The 23,159-nt window shown below is 36.8% G+C and overlaps 1 protein-coding gene across 2 annotated transcripts; it reads right to left on the bottom strand.

Moving 5' to 3' along the window:
- Positions 1-306: 306 nt before the first annotated feature.
- On the bottom strand, positions 307-22,711 carry LOC113047452 (zinc finger protein 664-like). 2 transcript variants are annotated; one of them, XM_026208830.1, is made up of 3 exons: positions 22,301-22,711; positions 22,082-22,180; positions 307-3,819 (listed from the first exon to the last, which is right to left on the bottom strand). In XM_026208830.1, the coding sequence occupies exons 1-3, from the start codon at positions 22,404-22,406 to the stop codon at positions 2,678-2,680; spliced, it is 1,347 nt and encodes a 448-aa protein (XP_026064615.1). In that variant the 5' UTR covers positions 22,407-22,711; the 3' UTR covers positions 307-2,677. The 2 variants fall into 2 exon arrangements, with proteins under 2 accessions (XP_026064615.1, XP_026064614.1); XM_026208829.1 differs by having other exon boundaries at positions 22,082-22,687.
- Positions 22,712-23,159: the final 448 nt, after the last annotated feature.

The following is a 23,159-nucleotide window of genomic DNA, read 5'->3' as shown; positions in this document are numbered from 1 at the left end:
CTACTTCTGCAAATACTTTAACTTTAGTATTATAATTTATTTACAGTACACACACAGACTGTTAAAATCAGCTTCAACTGGAAGAAAGTAAAAGTGTTAAATGTTTAAAATCAGACTGTTTTTTGATCGTTAAAAAATATATACTTTTGATGTGCAATTGTTTAGTGATTGAGACCGTAATCTAAGGCTTTTTTTTTACATAAATCCCTTCTGGAAAATGGTTTATACAGCCCACATACATAGAACAGGCAGATATTTTGCCATTGAATGTTATGTAAGTGCAGCTTATAGGAAATGGGTCTAATATCCAGTTTATTTTCAAAATCAAAATATCGGCTTATAAATCGGCTCTTTTCAAGTTAATATCGGCATCGGCATCGGCCCCCAAAAATCCATATCGGTCGGGCTCTAATTGTAACCAAAATAAATAAGGTATTTTCCCCCTTTTAAAACAAATGCTTAGTTTGTTGTTCAATGTTTTATTTATTTTAAATGGAAACTGCAACAATAATGAAAAACTCGCTTAGCCTATATTACAGGAATAAATTAAACTTATTAACAAAACTTGTGCTTTTGGATCAGTATCTTGCATCAGTCTCATCATGCAACAAACCAATCCCTGTTAAAGCCTAAATAGAAGCTCTGCATACGCTTGCACCTGTTAATCGTTTATGTTTCATAGTTTATTTTGCTTTGGTGCAATAGATAAATAATTTATTTGTTTTAGATTTTTTATGTTTAGATATTTTTTATTTTATTTTCCTGTGTCCTGCACACACAAGTCTTGTCCTGCGCCGCTCTCTGTTGCATCGACTTGACTTCACAGTGCGTGAGCTACATCCTCTTTACGATCTCTAGATTATAAACACTGCATTCTGTCAGCAATGTAACGCAGCAGTTATGTATTAGACTGTAACAGACAGTAACAGTTGGTCTTACCTGAAGAATACAAAGCATTTTTTTGTTTAATTCATATAATTTATCTATTATATTTATCTGTTTGTAATTTCGCCTATTTTCTTAGCTGCTTTATTCACCTACAAAATCACCCTAACCAAATAGAGCAGTTCAAGTCATCTGTTTATTTTTTTTTCCATATTGCAATATACATCGTTAAAACAAATAATGACAATGTGTGTTTTTTTTTCCAATATCGTGCAGCTCTACTAGTAAGTTTAATCAAGCTAATAGGCTCAGTAGCTTCTGCAGCATGAACACAGACATGTTCTCCATTGTTGTTGGTGTTACATGAGGTAGCGGTGTCTGACAATAGTAGAGAAGTGGGGTGATGACTTTGTAGGGCTGTGACGGTTGCTGTGACAACTGCGTCACCGCGGTGGTCGTTTGCCATCGCGGTTGTCTACTGCCACCGGCGGTAGTGCATGTGACGTCACACACTCTATAGCAAGCATAATACACAATCTTGTATATACGTGTAATAACTGTAATAGTTGCAAATTCTAAGTCTATGGTAATTAACAAATTACCTCAAACACAGCGCTTCCTTTAGATTGGCAGATTTGAGCTCAGGAAAATAGTTTGCATTCAGCAAATTAATTTAGTGTTGAGTCATCTGCATTTATGATCCATGTTTGCACAAGTTCTCGTGATCGCAAACGCTGGCTGGTCAGGTTTAGTGAGGCTTTCTCCAAACTTGCCAAATACAAACAAGACAGCGATAAATAAAAATGGTAACAAGAAATATGGCAACGATTCCTATTTTAAAGAGAGCGCGTGCAGATGAGGAGTTACTGAGCTTGCTTAGTGGTGGAAAAGTAAACCGGACGCAACACTACCGCATTGCGACAGGTTTAGTCTGTCTAGTGTCTATACAGGACATTTGGACTCGGTGTCAGTACCTCACAGACCGGACGGGGATTTATCATATCGTGTTGTGCTGCTTCCAGTGTAGCATCACTGATTATAATGAGTATTTTGTCAGAAGTTCTCAAATAAACACAAACTGACAAGTTAAATAGAATGTGTTAGATGAGTGAAACAGAGCTGGGCTGATTTCATAGACGTGCATACATATATATAAATATATCCTGTATATAATATATATATAATATATTATATGCATGTACAGTTTAAGTCAGCTTTAATCACCTTTTTTGGTAATTCCATGAATTAACTGACCACGACACTGCTTGCACAGTTTATTTCGCAGTTTGATATGAAAGGATACGCACAAAGGAAACGTGCAATGGCGCCTTTGAGCACAGGACAGTTTCCGGATTCGCTTTACTTGCACCTGATAATAAAGTGAAGAGGAGCGTGTGTCTGAAACATCTCCTGTTCAGTCATTCTGCGACTAATATATTCATTCATTAATATATATATAAAATATATATTATTATTATTTTTTTTATCAACACCGCGCCACACGCGGTTGTTGGTCCATGACTACCGCAGTGGTAAAAATCAGCCACCATCACAGCCCTATGACTTCGTTTCACAAAATATATGGATTGGCAGAACACAAAGACCCAAAGGTGTCATTTTCAGATTTATCCACTCTGGGACCCAAAGAAATAGTGAATTCATTCTCCCAAAATGCTGGATCCGTCTGGACGAAACACGTATACCTAACAAAATATTTACATAAACATCTAAATGCATCTCCGCATGTACGGGCCAATGTACGCTTCCCACGTACATTGCGGTGATGTGCTTTCTATCCAGTGTGAAATCTCTCATGTGTTTTGAAATTTGCTAAACGACGGAATCTCTTGTCACAGTGTGAACACTTGTAAGGTTTCTCTCCAGTGTGGATCCTCTCATGTGTTTCGAGACTTGATGATTTGCTGAATCTCCTGTCACAGTGTGAACACTTGTAAGGTTTCTCTCTAGTGTGGATCCTCTCATGTGTATTGAGACTTGATAACTGACTGAATCTCTTGTCACAGTGTGAACACTTGTAAGGTTTCTCTCCAGTGTGAATCCTCTCATGTGTTTTCAGACTTGATAACACACTGAATTTCCTGTCACAGATTAAACACTTATAAGGTTTCTCTCCAGTGTGGATCCTCTCATGTTTTTTTAGACTTGATGAATCACCGAATCTCTTGTCACAGTGTGAACACTTATAAGGTTTCTCTCCAGTGTGGATCCTCTCATGTGTTTCCAGACTTGATAACACACTGAATCTCTTGTCACAGTGTGAACACTTGTAAGGTTTCTCTCCAGTGTGGATCCTCTCATGTGTTTTCAGATGTGGTAACCGACTGAATCTCTTGTCACAGTGTGAACACTTATAAGGTTTCTCTCCAGTGTGGATCCTCTCATGTGTTTTCAGAGTTGATGATTGACTGAATCTCTTGTCACAGTGTGAACACTTGTAAGGTTTCTCTCCAGTGTGAATCCTCTCATGTCTTTTCTGAGTTGATAATTTACTGAATCTCTTGTCACAGTGTAAACACTTATAAGGTTTCTCTCCAGTGTGAATCCTCTCATGTATTTTCTGAGTTGATAATTTACTGAATCTCTTGTCACAGTGTGAACACTTGTAAGGTTTCTCTCCAGTGTGAATCCTCTCGTGCTGTTTTAAACTGCTTGCTGAACTAAAAGTCTTCTCACACTCAGAGCACACGTACTCTCTTACACCAGTATGTATTATCTGAAGATGTTCTTTCAAACTTTGTACATGCAAAAAACTGTTACCACACAAATGACATGAATGTGGTTTCTTCTTTGCATGAACTTTCAAGTGTTTCTTCAGAAGTGAAGCCCATAAAAACATTTTATCGCACTGATCACATGCGTTCTGCTTCTCTTGAGGACTTGATTCTTCATTTTCCTCTTTTTCTTCAATGAACTCTGAAATAAAGGTAAAATGATTTATTTTTGGTATATTGCTAAAACCTCTTCAACTCTGCAGACCCAGTACAGGGTCCGAAAATAGCATGCAAGATGTTCATGTTTAATTTGCATAGCCTTCCTTATATGGTATCTGCCCATAAATGGGTTCATTTGAAAGCTTAGAGCAGTGGTTCCCAACCTCTTTCAACTCGCGGCCCACACAACCAAACACATATGTTTGCGCGGCCCACTTCAAAAAAATTAACTGACCCCGCTATTGTTGGGTTAATAACTTAGTACTCAGAAGCTAGATTTTAAACTATATTTATTGAATAAACTAGGGCTGTGCGATATGGACAAAAAAAAAAAAAAAAAAATCGCAATTGTTTTGATCAATTTTGCAATTGTGCTTTTACAGTCATAAATGCATTCAGGATTAATTTGAAACATATTTCCAAAAGAAAACCAATCAAAGCTTTATCAAAAAGTTGTAACATCTCTAGAACAGACATAAGTCAAAATGATCACTATAGTGAAGATGTAAAAAAATGTATAGACTTTTTTTTCTTTTTTGCCATGCATTGTTCATAGAGCTCATTAATTGTAGCGGTGCCTCAGGTGTTTGCAGTGTGTATACAGTAGGCTATGTGTATGCGGTCAGCAGTGAGAGCGCATAAATATAATGCGAAAGCACATTAAAATAATGCACGAGTGCGAATCTCTCTGTTCGCAGCAGATTTCCTTTGCTCTGTCACAAAACCGGTCGAGCTTGCTCAGATACACGCTGCTTTGCGAGGAGAGAGTGTGCACACTTAAAACGTGTCTCCTCTCACTTAAACTGCATCCTGTTCACTAACAAATTCACTCTATGCTCATGTGTTAGACATGAATTATTTTCGCACATTTTTATTTCTAGCCTTTTACCTGAGTGAGAATGCTCTGATCCGTCAACATTGGCTCAGAAAAAAGGCGCATCACAGACAGTGTGTGAACCTGGAGTTAGGCATATGCGCACGGTCAAATCGTGATTTTAGGACGTTTTCTTTTAATCGCACAGCCCTAGAATGTACTGGAAATGAACAGAAAATAATTGGCGGCCCACCTGCAATACCACCGGACCACAGGTTGAAAACCACTGGCTTAGAGTGTTTTCTTTACAAAGAATACCATTAATTTGGGTTTTATGATACATAAAGTAGTCAAATTAAGCTAAGAAATATATTCCCCCCCCCCATAAATTTCCGTCTAACGATTGCGAATAATTTTTCATAAGCATGTGTATTTAAAATATTTTTCACAAAATAGTCAAGTCATATATCACAAGAAAGCTCTCATTCTCAGGAATCTGATGATGTAGTTCATTTTATTGTGTGACAATCACAGATCGAATGATCTTCAACAGAATCGCGATGTAAAATTTCTCACCTCATTGCAAATTATTATTTATCCATCTTAGCACCGCTTCAGTCAGCCACACATATAATCGATATAATCTTTTAGATTAGAATCTCTTCTTTCAAACAAGACCATTTTTACATTTCTACGTGCTTCCAATGGTGAGATATAAAGCGTTTTGTACAAGTGCGCCTGTGAGACAGACGCGCAGACGCGCTCTCCAACTCATATGACAAGACTAAGCGGCTTTCTTCAGCTATATCTCTCAGATCTCTTTTGTGAAGCCCTATTGGTCGATATAGCTGTCAGTCAAAGCCCCTGTCGTCCACTTAGAGGTGCGAAAAAATGACACCATTGTGTGGGTCCGGGGGCAGGGAGTGGACACCGATGACCATTTCCTGTTACGCTTGCCGATGGGATTGTGTGTTCTCGGCTGCTTGTAAACAGAAACTACAAACAGACGCCTGTTATCAAACAGGAGTGGATTATCAATGATTAATAATCATGCTTCAAGTTATGGATGACCACCGTCACCGTGGAGAGGTCAGGACGCGCATCTGGTGAGGCGAAACGCCCGTTAGACACTTATATATGATTCTGAAGCGTGAGAGCTCCAGTAACAATAGCTTACCTGTTTATTGAAAGGAAAAGTACAGTAGATCACGCATCTCAGTGAAATTACAGTAAATACACATGAATTATTACAGTTCTGGGTGGATGAGCATAAATTTGTTTGTTGACGCTCCGAAAGTCATTGTTAAAGCTTCGCGGAGCGGTTTTAGCGCTGAAAATGAGTCAAAGCAAACAGAGAGGACCCTGGATCATATTACAGATGATTGAGACAGGTAATAATAACTCATTCAATCATTACACAATACAGAATAGACATAAATGAAATGATATGAAGCTGGAGATTGTGGATTCTATTTTAGATTGTGATAGACCAGATATTTTTTATAATTGTATGCATGTTGCTATTGTGCAATTTGACTTATTCTCTTTCAAAGACTGTTCAGAAAATACACACACAAAAAAAGCACATTGTATTGAGATGGTTCTTCATATGTGAAACAACATAAATAATACTATTTGTCACAAACAGCAGCTTTTTATGTAACTTCTGAGTGTTTTCTGTAAAATAATATACAGATATCACATTATTCCATACTGCAAGTGTGCAAAAGATGACTTCATACTTATTTAGACTAAAATTTTATACAAAAATGGTATTATTCCTTCCTTCAGTTGGAATAGAATAACTTTTGCATAGATTAGGATAGAAAGAATTTTCCTCTATAAGCTAACATGTGCTAGAAAAACATGAATTTTGTCTGAAGTTGCTAGGCCCTTCAATGCCTGAGCTATACCATTTCAAACTTCAGTTTACACAAATAAAATAAAAAAGCGCCTTATTTTTTTTCCCTATTTATTATAACACAGACAGCATATATTGTCATTTTTATCACTTTCAACAGTGTTTTGTGTAATTTCAAAGGGTTTCCTTTCAAATGATACCAAATTTTTTGAGCTTACACTTTTGCATGTGTATAGGGAAGCATTCAAAATTAGGTAGGAAAATGGAAAAACGGAAATCCCCAAAATAGCATTTGTGCTTATGAGCTAAAAGCTGAGAATGTCTGTAAATACACAATTTACTTTTTTTGCTTCAGATTCATTGACTTTTACTAATTTGATAGGTAAACTGGGTGAAATTTTTTTAAGAATCATTGTTTTGGATCAATTTGACTCAAGGGTTTTTGAGCTGTATAAAAAAATATATACTTTTTACTAGGGATGCGACGTCGGCAGATTTAAACCACTTTACCACCATCACAACCCTAGTAAAATTAATATATGTATATATTTTATATACATATATACATTTATATACATATATACAGTAGGTAGACAACCAGAATGGGTAATACCGCCATGTGTACAGGGCTGCGGCGTTAACTGCAAGTCAGTCGCGTGTTAAAACCATTCACGAAACTACCGCCAGGTGGCACAAAGGGATGAATTGCAAAGTTAATGTAATTGTAAAATGAGATAAAAGTAAAACAACAACAACATTATGATATAACATTGTAACATCTTAAAAAAATTTTTTTTACAGTGAGTTAATTTCAAATCGTAGGATAGTCTCGGGCTACAGTCTACTCATCAAAAATTAAAAGACCTTTACACAAAGGATCTAATGGGTGCTATTGCTATTAAACAGACATTAAATATGATCACTGATCATAATCTAGATGTGCTCTGTTTGAGAGAAACCTGGCTAAAACCTGATAATTACATTATTTTTAAATGAGTCCACCCCCCAAGATTACAGTTATAAACATGAGCCGCGTCTGAAAGGCAAAGGGGAAGTGTTGCTTCAATTTATAAAAAAGTTTTTAGGATTTCTCAGAGGGCAGGCTTCAAGTATAACCCTTTTGAAGTAATGGTGCTTTACATTTTTCCAGAGAAACAAATGTTAATGATAAATCCCATTATGTTTGTACTGGCTTCTGTATACAGGCCACCAGGGCACCATACAGACTTTATTAAAGAGTTTGGTGATTTTACATCCGAGTTAGTTCTGACTGTAGATAGTTTTAATAGTTGGTGATTTTAATATCCATGGTGATAATGAAAAAGATGCATAAGGATCAGCATTTATAGACATTCTGAACTCTATTGGGGTTAGACAACATGTCTCGGGACCTACTCATTGTTGAAATCATACTCTAGATTTAATACCGTCACATGGAATTGATGTTGATGATTTTGAAATTATGCAGACAAGTGATAAAATCTCAGATCATTATTTAGTTTTGTGCAAACTTCATATTAGGACTGTGCAATTAATTGAAAAAAAATTATTCAGTTTAGATTTTGGCCTCCAATGATTATGAAAATCCAATGATCGAGATAAAACGATTATTGTGCCCCATTCCCCCCACTTTTGCAGCACTGCACTTTCGTTCCTCCATAAAAGCCCAATTTCCTGTGCAAATCTGTAAAATCATGTAATGTGACATTTGCAAAATGACGTGCTTGAATTATCGAAGTATATTTAGGGCCCGAGCACCGATGGTGGACCCTCTTGTATCTGCTCCGTTTAGTAGGCCCCGACCACCAATGATGCGAGGACCCTCTTGTATCTGCTCCATTTATTTTTAGGGCTCAAGCCCGAAGGGGATTATTCTTATTAGGGCTCAAGCCCATTGGCCCTCTTGTTCCCCTAAGGATTATTCTTACTATTATTAGAGCCCAAGCACCGATGGTGTGAGTAGGAATGGGCATTTTGGGAAATTTCTCATTTCGATCATCGATAGGTTTCAAAAACGATTAATCGGGGGTTTAATGAAAAAATCTGAAGATTGTTATGAAAATGAAAAAATAAAAAAATAAAAATCTGACATGAAAATCTGTCTATGAAAACATGAACACATGATTAGGACAGGTTAGATAATGATTATGATGAAGCAATAAAGCAGCAAGAAATATCTGCCTGAGGTGAAGTGTAGCCTATACCAATAAACGGAAGCTAATTCTATGACACAGCCTATGATAAATCAGTTAACTGAGATTCATATCAGACGTAACATTACAACTTGTATCAGCACAATAGGATGCTAAGTTATGCGATAGACAGAGAGAGAGAGAGAGAGAGAGAGAGAGAGAGAGAGAGAGAGAGAGAGAGCGCGCAAGCTCCCGCTGATGCGTTTTCATGAGCGCTGAAAGATGGGCAAGGACATTTTTTTTACTATGGCTGTGTCCAAATTCAGGGTCTGCATCCTCCTTAGGATCCTTCCTACCCGGTTGAAGGAGGAGGGGTCCTCCGAAAACCGCAAAAAACGGAAGTCGGTGTTTGTGAATTTGGACAGCCTACCCTTCTTTCAGTTCCCTCTCTTAACCGTTGCTCATATCCTGTCGCCTAGCAACCGTGACAGCGGGTGCGGACGCGGGTGAAGAGCTCATCGTTCTCTCCCCGGAGCTTTATAAACACTTCTGTCTGCTCTTTCGTCTTTAGAAGCGTTAAAAACAGCTTCAATCACCAACAAATTAGCTGTGTGTAAGAGGATATTCACACAGGCAGTAAGGAAGAAGCTAGTTTACGAAAGTAAACGGTTTTTTTTTTTACATATAAACATACAAATGTAAAAAAAAAAAATGCTTAACGCTAAAACAAAATGACTAACTAGACAACCACTGAAAATATATATTTTTGAAAAGGCAGTTTTAAAAAAACTTAGAAACATCGAAAATAATACTCCTCCCCGACTCCTCTACCGCTCGCTTCGTCCTGCCGAAAAGAATAATGGGATAGGTAGGATGGGAAAGGATCCACCACACCCATCCTTCCAATTCGGGGAAAAGGAGGACGTATTTGTGGGCCGCATTTGAAGGATCCTACGAATTTGGACGGCCTTCGTCGCGGCGCTGTGACGTAACATCCTTCAAATGAGTACTCCGTAGGATGTAGACCCTGAATTTGGACACAGCCTATAGATTCCTATAAAGTTCTTATTATAAATGTATGGCAGATTTGTGCTATATTTTCATCTACATTATTAATTGTAATAAAGTTTTATTTTTAAGTTAAGTTTTATTTTCCATAAACCACCTGCGCGTTTTCAAAGCCATAATAATTTAATTAGGCCTATACCCACAAATATGACGGAAAAAAAGCTTGGCTGCATTATTATAACATCAGTAATAAAATATCAATAATAATATTAAACATTAAACATTAAAAATTAAACATTTAAGATCAATATCATTATCGGGCATTGCTTATATGAGCATGAAACGAATCGCTGATATGCAGCGATTTCAGCATAATTGTTCATGTTAATTAATCAGACGTAGACAAGCTCTTGCAACTTTTATCTGAAAAAAATTTGCTGATGCAGATGTGAACTTGACCAAAAGTGTAACTCGATCGGATTTTAATATTTAATTATTTTTTTTGTATTCAATTTGCACTTTCTGATCAAGCTAAATATTATTTAAATATTATTTAACAGCATGGAAATCACTGATTATTGCTAAATAATTGAATAAGATTTAAAATATATTTAAGATAAAAACTATGACAAACAAATAATTTAGATTTCCGTCATCTTTAAGAATATAATGTAATTAGGCTACAAATATATCCAGTGCATTTTTATTTTATAAAAGACCATTTCATTATTTGTCTGTGATTTAAAAATTAACACACAAAGATACTTTTTCTTTTTTTGCTACTTTATTCAACGGCATTTTTTTTTTTTTACTTTAGCAGCATATTTTGATCCAGCGGTGAAATGTAGTTTTTAAAAGATAAAGAAAAAAGTTCACCAAGTTTAACCAAACAACTATTATAAGGTATAAAACAGAGACCAAATAGCCTAGATATTTTAACTATGGCTAAAACTCAAAACTAAAATAATTATATTACATAAAAAAAAGATATTATATTTACCATGACCGGTGAAACATTCAAATGTCTATTCAAAAAGATAAGTCGGTCTACGCGCTCAGATGAGAGCTGCGTGCGCAGCCGGTTTACATTTAGTGGAATAAATTCACTCCGCTGGAACAGATGTTGCAGGGACAGCCAGGTACCACTGGACAAGTAAACCTTCTCTGTCCCTGAAACTAATGGGCAGCAAATATTTCACCACCATTTCAGCGAATAGCTTTGTCGTCTTCTCGGTTCTGCCTGCATTGCATTTAGGTCTTACGGCAGGTGATTCAATGCTCGTCTGAGTTGTCGCTCTGTTATCGGCAGATATTTTATGTACAAATTTTAGATGATAGCGCATTGTATTTGTTGTAGATTTGTGTGACAGCTTGGCGCTGCACAGCTTACCCTGAACTGTTTTTTCATCGCTCTTCTCAAAGGGAAGCCAGCCATCACTACGTGACTTTGAGGCCATAATTATGTCTTCTTACGTCTTCTGAGGCATCAAGTGGGAAGCTAACCAATCAGAGACCAGGGCGCCGCCCAACTTGCTGCCATAACCAATAAAAAAAAAAAAATAATAATAATTTTGATCATCATTTACGTGATCGATCATCGCTGTCGCGGTCGAGTACTCGATCACTGTTGCACATCCCTAGGTGTGAGGACCCTATTGTCACTGCTTTGTTTCTTATTAGGGCTCAAGCCTGAAGGGGCGAAGAGCCCTATTGTTCCCCTAAGGATTATTCTTTTTTTTTTTTTTTTTTTTCATTAAACCTTCCGGGGGTTTTGGGGGGCCTTAACATGCTCAAAAACTCTTGAAAATTGCCACACACAGGCTAGGACCCGGGCGTGGCACAGGGGCTCTACAGCGCCCCCTGGAACACATTCTTGAACCATAGCTTACACATACTTGCATGTATTTATATGAAACTCAGTACACTTATAGATCTCATTGAGCTGAACAACTTTCATGCTATATGTCATCGGCTTCGCCAAACAGGAAGTCAGCTATTCAGGGCTGTTTAAAAAAAGCATGCTCTGGAATTTGAAATAATCCTCTGAGGACTTTCAACCGTTTACCTAAATTGTTCTTATCAAGACGGACAACTTTCTAATTCACAGTCATAAGCTACGACCAACAGGAAGTCAGCTATTTTGATTCAAATATGTATTTTGGGGAAGATACCGTTGTGAATTAATGCATACTCCTCACAGGGGAAGTACACTATACACACCAAACTTTGTCTACATGATGCCAAGACATTGAGGAACATAAACTGTGAATGGATTTTGGATAAGTTGAATGGTTTTGCCATGGTGATTTTTTGAAATAACAGTAAAAAGGGAAACATTAATTGTCTTGTATTTTTAAATTGCAGCTTCCAAACATTTCAAAACCATTTTTCATTTAGAGAACATGTGATAGAGGAAATATGCATAGTTTCACGACTTTACAACACTTTATGATTAAAATAAAAAAAATTGTCAGACATCTGATCTCACGCTGTCACTCTGTGTGAGTGCTGACTGAGTGTGTGTGTGTGAGAGAGAGAGAGAGAGATGGGCATGAGCCGATTGGCAGACAGAGAGTGAGAGAGACTTAAACATCTCTTTAATCACCAGAAAAAAACTATTTTACTATTAGTAACTACTTTACTATATATATATTTTTTTTTTGTCGTTGTTGCTAATTGTGCTGTTTTCATTACATCTTAAGATATCTATTAGGCCTTGTCCTTTTCTGACAGTTTCAGGAATTAAACAAATTCTAAAAATACTTATTTGTGCTGCAAATAATAATTTCAAACTCATTTGATACTGACCCTCTGACTAGGGGTCGACCGATTATTGGCGACGATATTAAGCATTTTTATTGTTATCGGCATCGGCCATTTTCAAAACCGATTTGCCGATAAAATTATTTTATTTTGAAATAAGGGATCTGGCACTGATCCAGCCACCTCAGTCAGAGCGCACCGCTCTGTGGCCTACTAAGCCCTGCCCATTGTCGGTCTGATTTGTTGTGAGTCCAGGGTATATACAGCAATCCTTAAGTTAAATGTACTACTTTTTAATACCTTTTTTATTACCTTCAGAATATTTTTTAAAACCATCACGACACTGAATTGCAAGTGTTAATCAGCGACCTTTCTATTATTTACACAGATTTTGACATATATAACATAGAAAAAAGAATAGATTTAGAGTAAATAACTTCGTAAATAAAACTTAGTAAATAAAATAAAACAAACTACATAAAATTTGCAATGGAGAGAATGTATAGTTCCAGCACACTGGCTGACATTCATTGCAAGTTGATGCATTACAAACGGGCATCTTCTATGAACTGTTGCGGATTCAAAAACTGCGCCACGAATTTGCGGCAGTGGTGGTGGAGGTGCAGCCGCGCAGACAGCTGAGATTGGTAGAATTAACTGCTCTCTCCGAGCACGCATTCCATTTTTATGTTTAGTGGATTGCATACGCGACCGAAGTGCGTTAGCTCCCATCCAGTTGACATTGATGTTTTTTTTACACACCGAACAATAAGCCTTCCTGTTAGTGTTGTCACGGTACCAAAATTTCAATATTCGGTACCGATAGCCATGAAAATCCACGGTTCTCTGTACCAATTTCGGTACCAAAGCAAAACACAAAAATATGCCAATTAAAAAAAAAATTACTTTTTACACTAAAAATAAAACCAATGCCATTCTTTATACTTATTGTGTTTAAAGTTTTTCTACATGTTATATAGACGGTTTCAACGGCATCAACATAAACAAACGTTAATGCGCGTGAGCGCTTTTGTGGACCTAACTTAACTTCCGGTAGACTTCCAAATAGAATCAATAACAACAGTCAAGTCTCTCTAGAGTAGATATTTTTTGATAACAAACAAAATATGTTTGCTGCGTGGATCAGGCGGACTTAATGAAAATGCAAATTCATTATTTGCCAGCAGGAGATGTTTTAAAGCATAGACATAAAGCGCGAGAAATAGAGGTTTCCCCAGTAACAGCTGTAAACAAAGCAGAGCTGGTACGCTCATATGCTGCTATAAGGCATATAACATGCAAGTCTTTCTTTCAGAGATGCAGCGATATAAAAACAACTGTGCCTCGTTTTGATATTTAAACAAATGTAAGGAATTATTATTATTATTAAACGTGCAGTACGTTACGTAATGTTATGTTACTCGTGTTTATTTAACGAAGCCTTTTTGAAAATCGATCAGTTTTAAAATTGTGGCGAGTCTCCAAAAATAAATAAATGTATGGGAAACACATCCCGCAGCACAACCACCTGAGCCCAATTTCAGTCTGCTCATCACCTTGGCTTTAACTGCGTTTGTAGAAGGCACTGCAGCCAGACCGATATAACACAGACCGGAAGTTAACTTAGGTCCAGGCGCGTGCGCCCGATGAAACCGTCTATAATTATGAAAAACAGTAAACAAGTTTCACCCAAATTTAATTTGTCTTTTAATTTATGAAATTTAAACATTTTATTTTTGGTAAATAAAGGGGATTTGCTATTAAAATTAAAACATGGAAGAAATATTGTGATTTATTTCTTCAATTTAAATTTGTAAAAAAAAAATTAATTTTTTTTCAACAGTAGTAGCAGTATCACATACATTTTACTAAATAATAGTAATATTTCTAGCACAATGCCCTTATGTAAAAATTTACTTTAAGGCCTAATGAATGCATATTTGTCATTTTAACTGAACTTAAGACTGGTGGTGATACTTAAGATATTTTTGGTTATTGAGGGTTTCTGTAACAAAATAGTAATAGATCAAATTAATTATTATTAAAAGATAATACTACTACTAATTCTACTATCATACTAATGTATATACAATGCACTATGAATTGATGAGCTGCTGGGTTCATGAATATTAATCACGTTGTAAGCGTTTGGTCAAACTGATTTGCTGAAATCAAAACAGGGACGGTACTAAATCAGCGCCAGCCAATGAAATTGCCATTTGCGCATTAGCTCCACCCACTACCAGAGAAACCGGTATGTCTTCTGCTTGTTCGAAAATGAATATGAATAATTCTAAATGAACTCCGTTATTTTGACAGGAGAAGACAACAAAGAATAGTTTACATATAGCGTGTCGATTCAGCGTGGTAAGACTCTCGCTCTCTCTCTCTTTGCATGTGTGAGAAACAGCGCTATCAGTAAATCTATTAGAAAACTTGCATTTGCCCATGAAGACGACGATGGTTGTCCAGTCTTTGAAGATATGCCTTGAAGCAAGTCTAAAATAAAACGGAAACCAGCCACTTCTGTTGAGCGCGCAGTGTTCTGAGATGATGCCGAACCATAGACAGTAAAAGAAATGGACACAGCGACCCCATTGGAACTCAATTGAGACAAATGAAGCCCAGTTTTAGCGTTTTTTAGCACTTCCGTTTCTGACGCGCAGACTCAAACGAAGATTGACGACGTCAGCAACCTGTCTGCCAGATGTAAATCTTCTAAGTGGCTGTGCGTGAAAACTGCCATCGTTAATCTTGCAGAGACGGCGAGCTTGAGCGGGGAGTTCTTTGTCGTGAGTGAGCAAGAGTAAGTATTTTGATTAATTATTTTGTATAGTATTTTAAAATGTAACGCCAGTACGCCATATTAAGTTAATTGCCTGCGAGCTTCTCCACCTGTCTGTACGGTAATGTGACAGAGAGCCGAGTGGTTATGACGCAATCGTTAGCCTATTTTTTACAAAAACTGTTTATACGGGGCCATAATGTAACATAGAAGGTAATGGAGCCCTTTATACATTGTCGTGTATCTTTAGAAATAAATAATGGACAAACAGAGTCTTTAAATGCCTCAGATGTAAAGTTATTCGCTGGCAAAGTGACACCAAAATGAATGGGAGTCAGTGGGAATGCTAACGCAAGTGAAGTTCTGCTAAAAGATGGCAGCCCCCACCCGACTTCAACTTCCGGTCGAGTTCCTTGCCCCTTGTGCCGAACGACCACTGAATATGACGTCAGCATCAAACATACGTTGAGACGGAGACGAAAGATCTTTGATTATCTGCCCAGATATGCTAAAGCCCATATTTAAACGAACTAACGCGAACGCAGATAGAATTTCAATCAGAATAGGACACCTGATAGTCTGAAAAAATGATACCTAATTTGGAAAAAAATAATACCTCTGAGACCACATTTAACACTTTTAATGGCCTTAATTTGACTATTTTGATTTATCACTTTTTAATACTTTTTAAAACCCCGCGGACACCCTGGAGCATGCGCGTAATTTGCAGGGGGGTTAGGGGGGTCATGACCCCCCCAAAAATCAGATCCAACTAATATAACCCCCTCAATATCATCAAACCATTCAGATTAAAATAATATGAAATATTCAGAATAAATACTTTTGTTCGTTTTCTTTATTTCATTTGCCAGCAAGAAAGATAGTATCATATTTTAAATAATCTGTAATGTACCCCCCGCCCCCCGCACCGACTACTTGGTATTACCCAACCTGCTTTCTCTACCAAGTTTGTTCACTATTTTGCGCAGTCCCTGGGATGAATGGGTGGAAAAAGCTGACGGAAAGATGAAAAGGACACTGAAAGGCAGCCAGACAACAATTTTTCATTGTTTGTCGACACCAGCCAAAAAAAGAAAAAAAAAAAGAAAAGAAAATCCTGACCAAACGGAGGTACCCCGCAAAATTGGCTGTTAAGTTAGCTGAGCGTTTCTCAAAGTGTGGGGAGTAGATACATGACAAACATGTTTTGTGCCCATCTTTTTAATTACTTTATTTATTGACCATACACTCAAAACAAAACAAAGACACATTTAAATGTAAGCCTTACTTAACCTTTTCACACGTAAGTTTAAAAGTTTTTCAAGGCGACCGTTATTGATCTTAGTATCGCTTTATGGTTCCCATGGAGACGCGTCATTCATTGCTTGTCAGCGCTGATGACTGATGATCTGCTATTATTTCCTTTTTTATTCTAATTTCACAAATTTGTTAGCTATAGCAGGATATATCTGATATTCCGATTGTCAAATATGTGCAAGTGGATGTGTTTTGTTGTTCAAATACCTTTATAATGATCGCGTTAATTGTGTTGTATGCGCAACGTATTTTAGGTATCTATCTTATTAAAATACCTAAAAAATTACGTAACGTTAAATTATTATTAGGAATTTACCACCTCCGGTTCAATTTGAGATGATTATAATATATTATAATTATTATATATATATTATAATTATTATATATATATATATATATATATATATATATATATATATATATATATATATATATATATATATATATATATATATATATAATTTTTTTTTTTTTGCATGGAGTTTGCAAAGTGACAAAATGAATCAAAGCACAACTAAGGTTAACGTCAGTCCACACTTGTATTTTCTCAGTTTCTGAATTTGATGTTATCAGAGGCTAAATGCAAACACAATTATTATTATTTTTTTAATCTACTTTTGAGTCTTATTTCATGCAAAGTGATAATATAATTGCACTTTCATTTTCTCTATTTGAAAGTTTTTAATGCGGTTATTTTTGTTTTTGTTATTATGCTGTTTTGTTGACTGGAGTTGGCTGGCTAGATGTTGGTTTGCCAGTGTCCTGTGAGGTAAAGCCAGAGGGTGCCAGGGACTGTGTAGAACCAATGTCACTGAATTATAACTTATGTTGCTTTTTGCTCCAATACAGTCACCCGTTTTTTTTTCGGGGGGGGGGGGGGGGGGCATAATTAAATTATGCAAATTAGCATGTTACCTTTTACACAAGAAAATTATTCAATAAATTAATTAATTAATAAATATGCCGCAAGTTTAACCCCCCCAATGGTAGACCCAAAGTTACGCCCTTGCCCTGGAGTCACGAGCCTGGCCAATCAATACGGCTGGTGCTGCTGGAAAATGTTCCGCTCTCACACCGAAAGCACAGGAGGGAGCTGCTTCAGTGATCATCATCACACATCAATAAGTTCTCTCTGAAATCTCTCGAAGGTAAGAATGCAGTAAACGTTCCTGAAGTTGCAATAAATCACTACACTGAAGTTGCAAAACACCTAAATATAATAGATTTATGATGACAAGCCCCATTCAGTTATTATACTGTGAATTCCCGGTCAATGTCCGTCATTGCAGTGATATGCTTTAACGGATCATCACATCAGTGCTGAGATAGTGAAACTAAAACCTACTTCTCACACCATTCGGCCAACTTAACGTTATATTGTGAATAGATTATCAACACGAATGAATTAACTCATGTCTGCCGCGTTTTTTTTTTGTTGTGTGTGTTGTTCACATAGCTTCACTGAACAGCGTCCGTTCCGTTAGGGCTCTTAGTCAAAAAAATTAAGCATATTTGGAGAAATATTGCTTTATTCTAACATGATTGCAAAATAATTTATCATACATATTCAGATTTACCATTATGCAATTTTGAAGAGCTGAAAGGGCATCAAGCGCGAGCTCTGACGCCCTGATGCGACGCGAGCTCCCTATTAAGTTATTTCCGCGGCCGCGCTCTCTCATTTGACTAATAACCCTATGCTAATAACATAAATTGTCAGTAATCTCACATTGCACGTTTCTGGATGACGCTGTCCTGTATACTTCCTAGTTTGTATCGCCGTGATAAACAGTCAAACAAACATTTAACACATAAAAAAAATGACATTGCGATATTTTATTTTTCTGCAATATATTGCAATATTTTTTCTTACAAACAAAAATGGGGTGAGCACACTTACATTCTCATTTTAAATGATTTAAACATCGACACCATTGTGTAAATTGATTAATATGCGCGAGGGAGAGAGAACAAAAAAGCGCTCGTGTTGTTTGAAGACGGATCGCTGTCTCTATGTATCTATGTATCTGTCTCTATGTATCTCTCACGCGCGCTCTTTATCTGTCTCTCTCGCGCGCTCTCTCTGTCTCTCTCGTGCACTCTCTCTGCCTCTCTCGTGCACGCTCTCTATGCCTCTCTCACGCTCTCTCTGTCTCGCGCTCTCTCTCTCTCTCTGCCCTGTTAAACTTGCATGTGTTTTTCAGTCCTGTGATAAACTTTCAATCTATGATGGTTAAGCTGTGCAACTAATCCGCGAATCACATTCGGATTAACTAAAAAAGCACACACATACACATGTATATATATATATATATATATATATATATATATATATATATATACGCGTGTGTGTGTACTGTGTATGTGTATGTTTTTTTAGTTAATCCATTGATTTGCATTAGACTATTAATTGAGTAGTCACCTCTATTATTTTAGGTTATGATTTAGTCATCAGAAAATAATTATGAGAGGTTAACCTATTGCACATTTCTAACATGTAAATTATTGCTGCCAATACTTCCCTTTCCCTAAACTGTTTAGCTGTAGTAAAATATCCATAGGCTTAATCATGAAACATACTGTGGTCCCACTTTTATTAATATTAATGTTGTTATCATGAAACATACTGTGGTCCCACTTTTATTAATATTAATGTTGTTATTATGAACAGTTCTCAGAATTAAAGATGTGTTAAAATAATTTAAAGAGTCTTTGTCAGAGGCCTTTTTATTCTTAATTTTGACATAAATGTTAATTTTTACACTAGACACATATCGGTTCAAAATATCGGTTATCAGTCTCCTTGATCTGTAATAATCGGTATCGGCCCTGAAAAATGCATATCGGTCGATCCCTACCTCTGACACCCTGTGACATGACATTTATCTGAATTTACATAATCTCATCGATGTAACAGTAAATCTGTTCACCTCACAGATGAAGACTAAGCTGTGATGCAAGCACAACTATTTCACAAATGCTTATGAGTCAATAAAATCAAAACACTTTAAAATTATTTAAGGATTTGGTAACACTAAAATTATTTTTTGATTTGTTAACATCATTAAATGCATTGGTAACACTTCATAAAAGCTGCACTCATCTAAGCATTAGTAAATAGTTCATGCTTTATATAGCCTCCCAAAATTAAGTCATTATTTAGCATTTTATAAATACAGCTATATTTAAATTGTTCATGGTTTATATGCACAGTTATTTTGAGGAGATTAAAGGCTATATATATTAGGGGTGTAACGGTACCTGTATTCGTACCGGACCGTTTTGTTACAGGGCTTTCAGTGCGGTGCACGTGTGTACCAAATGACGGAATGCAATATTTTGTGCGCGGAAAATAAGTACATTTTCGTGTTTCCAAATGAACATATTAAGTGGCAGAAGTCTCCACGTTCAGCGCAAATCCCGCCCTGCAGCTGATTCTAAGGCCTGCGACACACTAGATGCATGGCGCAAGCATCTCAGCTGCGTGGCGTGTCCGTTTTTAATTCGGCTTCCATGTTAACAGGTTAGAGCTTGCAGGCTGCCTGCGTTGAGATGCGTTTCTCAGGCGCAGCTCGAGCAGCGCGGAAAACGCGTGCATGCTAGAAATAGAACCGACGCCTATTTTTCACGTGACATGCAAGCACGTAGGAATAGTTTCCAGGCAAAATAGAATAGGAAAATATGTTTATATATCATTTTGTACACAAATACATATTAATTAATGACACATTGATGTTTGAAAGTCTATAGGTTGACATAAATTGAGATATAAATGTAATTTAAAAAATAAAAATAAATTAATAATTATCGCTCTTCAAATATTGCACTTGTCAAACAGTCTATTTTGCCGTCAATGTTGACGGTGTCCTTTATCGGTAGGTTTTATATTTATGCTCAACATGAAGTATTAGATATTGTTGTCATGAAGACAAGAGCCTGGTCTGTCAGGAGTCTCCCTGTCACCTACAGCAGCAGGTGAAGCAGGCCTACAAGCTGGGATTGGTAATGCTGCACTGTAATCATAGTTATTTAGGGCCCGAGCACCGAGGTGCGAGGACCCTCTTGTATCTGCTTTGTTTATTATTATTATTATTATTATTCTTTTCCCGAATGCCACAGAGACCTGGACCATACCTCCACGCACATATGGACATTGTGAATTATCTTGTTTTTGGTGTAAGTTACTACACGATTCAGGAGTTTAAAAGCCACAAGTCTTTGGAAAGTTACTAGTCTTTCTGCTGTGGCTGGGTCCATCTGCAAGCCTCCAGGTGATGGAAACAGTGTTGTAATGGAGTCTATAAACGCCGCAGATGTAAAGTTATTTGCTGTTAAAGTGACACAAAAATGAATGGGAGTCAATGAAATGCTAACAGCAGGTGGGGGTCCGCTAGCCAATGGCGGCACCTAGTGGCGCTTCAATAAAATATGAAACCCTGCCCCCCTGCTCAGACCCCTCCCAAATCAACATGTGACTCCTCACTCTCAATAGAGATCTTGTAAAAAGGTTCTACATTGTTAATAAAAAGGGCTTTGATATTTGTAAATAGATAATATTGTGATACCTTTGATATTTCAAATTGGTATTGATGATGTTTACATGTAAAATAAATTGCAATCGCTTTCTTTTACCATCTAGCCTGACAGTGATCGTTTTTTCATGAATAAATAGGAGAATAAGAAAAAAAAAAATCACAAACCATCTTCAATTTAACATTTATTGTCAATATTGGGCTTGCGGTTCATGGAAGGTTGTATCGGGATGCTGGATAGAGGGTTGCATCGGGTCTGGGCTCCCGCGGGCCCCATGCAAATCTCGCGAGAGCGGCCAGTTTGGCCGGTTTTACCTTTGGGCAGTCAGAATATTTCGCAGGAGACCCGTGGGGAATGAGGGTGTGTAGTAGAACTGGAGTGCAAAATGCATTTTATTTTGAGTATTCCCGCCAGAGCATGTGAGCGGAGTCGTAATATTTCCTTAAGAGCAATGAGCGCCTTTGTGAAGATTCAGCTCCTCATGCTCAACCCAGTCCATAATATAAGCGTTCTTTATGTGCATTTCATCTTGTGTGTGGTTTACACATGCTTTATAATCTATTTGTATTTTGTAAAGACGCACATTTCAGCTCATGTGTTTGTGTGCATTTGTGTTTTAATGAGCCTGTTTTGAATATGCTATTACACAACAACGGCAGCTATTTTCACGGAAATTAAGTGAACGAAAATCAAACAAACTTCTTCAGTTTTTGCTCTTTAGGTATGCTATGTTTGCAAAGGTTAGATTATTATATTGAATACATTTTAATGATTCTAATACAGTTAATAAAATTATTAAGAAATTAAGAATTTCGTTTTGAAAAATTGCCATTTATCAGCATGCATTATTTTAGACAAAGATCCAAGAATTTCAACATAAAATGTATCTAGTAGGCCTAATTGTTTGTGTTTTATATATATATATATATATATATATATATATATATATATATATATATATATATATATATATATATATACACACCCAGGAAAAATCATATAATTAAAGATGAATGAAGAATAAACACCAACCTCCTTGTTCCTCGTGTTTTATTCTCAAGGATTCTTTTTCCTCGTGTTTTATTTTGCAGGTTTCTGGTTCCTCGTGTTTTATTCTCCAGGTTCCTGGATCTTCGTGTTTTATTCTCAGCATTTCTGGTTCCTCGTGTTTTATTCTCAAGGATTCTTTTTCCTCGTGTTTTATTTTGCAGGTTTCTGGTTCCTCGTGTTTTATTCTCCAGGTTCCTGGATCTTCGTGTTTTATTCTCAGCATTTCTGGTTCCTCGTGTTTTATTGTGCTGGTGTCTGGTTCACTCGTGTTCTCTTCTCTCTCTTCTTTCACAAACTGCATCTTCATGGCAGCAGATTTCAGTTCAGATGATAAACTCCTCCAGATATTCTTGCTCGCTTCAAAACTCAGTCACGATTGTTAGGATGAGAATATTACAGGTATTTTACTGAACTGATTCAAAAACTATTTTTTTCTCTTAGAAACGTGTCTAACCGTTTGTATTAAGGCAGCACACCGACATAACAACAACAGAGAGCGCGGCGAAACTGAACTTCTTCCTCTGAGGTTAAATGGTGTTTGTCAAACAAACGTACATGTTTAGCGCCTCCCGCTGGACTGGAACTAAGCGACGAGAGTAGTGATGTGTCCTTCTGACAATTGTGTATGACTCGGGAAGAACGAGTCGTCTCGGGGAGTGATTCGTTCCGTCGCGCATGAGGTTAAAGGGACTATTTTTTTGTACAGACATAATAACAACAAAACTGTGTGCACTTTGTTGTGGAAATTCCAATTCAATAACAATTTGTAGAGACTTAGAATGAAAAACCAAACAGAGTTCTGTCTTTGTATTGCTTTAATTATCTGCAGAGAATGATCTGGTTTAAATGCAATCAATGCCAAATTAACAAAACTAAACATTTCCATAACAACTTATAAAATGAAGATAACAAACTAGGTGTGCTGTCTCTGCAGGCTTTGTCTGCACTGATTTTCATTTACAAACACGTCATTAAAATGAACTGTAACTCAAAGAATACTCAACGACGAGACATGTTAGAGATATCTATAGAAAGCCTGACATGTCTACTTTTAACTAAA

The sequence above is a fragment of the Carassius auratus genome, chromosome 28, assembly GCF_003368295.1.
Source record: "Carassius auratus strain Wakin chromosome 28, ASM336829v1, whole genome shotgun sequence".
Classification (NCBI taxonomy): Eukaryota; Metazoa; Chordata; class Actinopteri; order Cypriniformes; family Cyprinidae; genus Carassius; species Carassius auratus.
The sequence above is the reverse complement of the archived record's forward strand: the minus strand, read 5'-3'. Positions and strand labels throughout refer to the sequence as shown.

Bases quoted from the DNA above. Each gene is read 5' to 3' on its own strand.
- LOC113047452 (XM_026208829.1), bottom strand. From the start codon at position 22,406: ATGAAGATGCAGTTTGTGAAAGAAGAGAGAGAAGAGAACACGAGTGAA. The intron at 3,820-22,081 runs GTTGGTGTTTAT...CCTTTATTTCAG, and splicing joins AAAACACGAGGAACAAGGAG to AGTTCATTGAAGAAAAAGAG.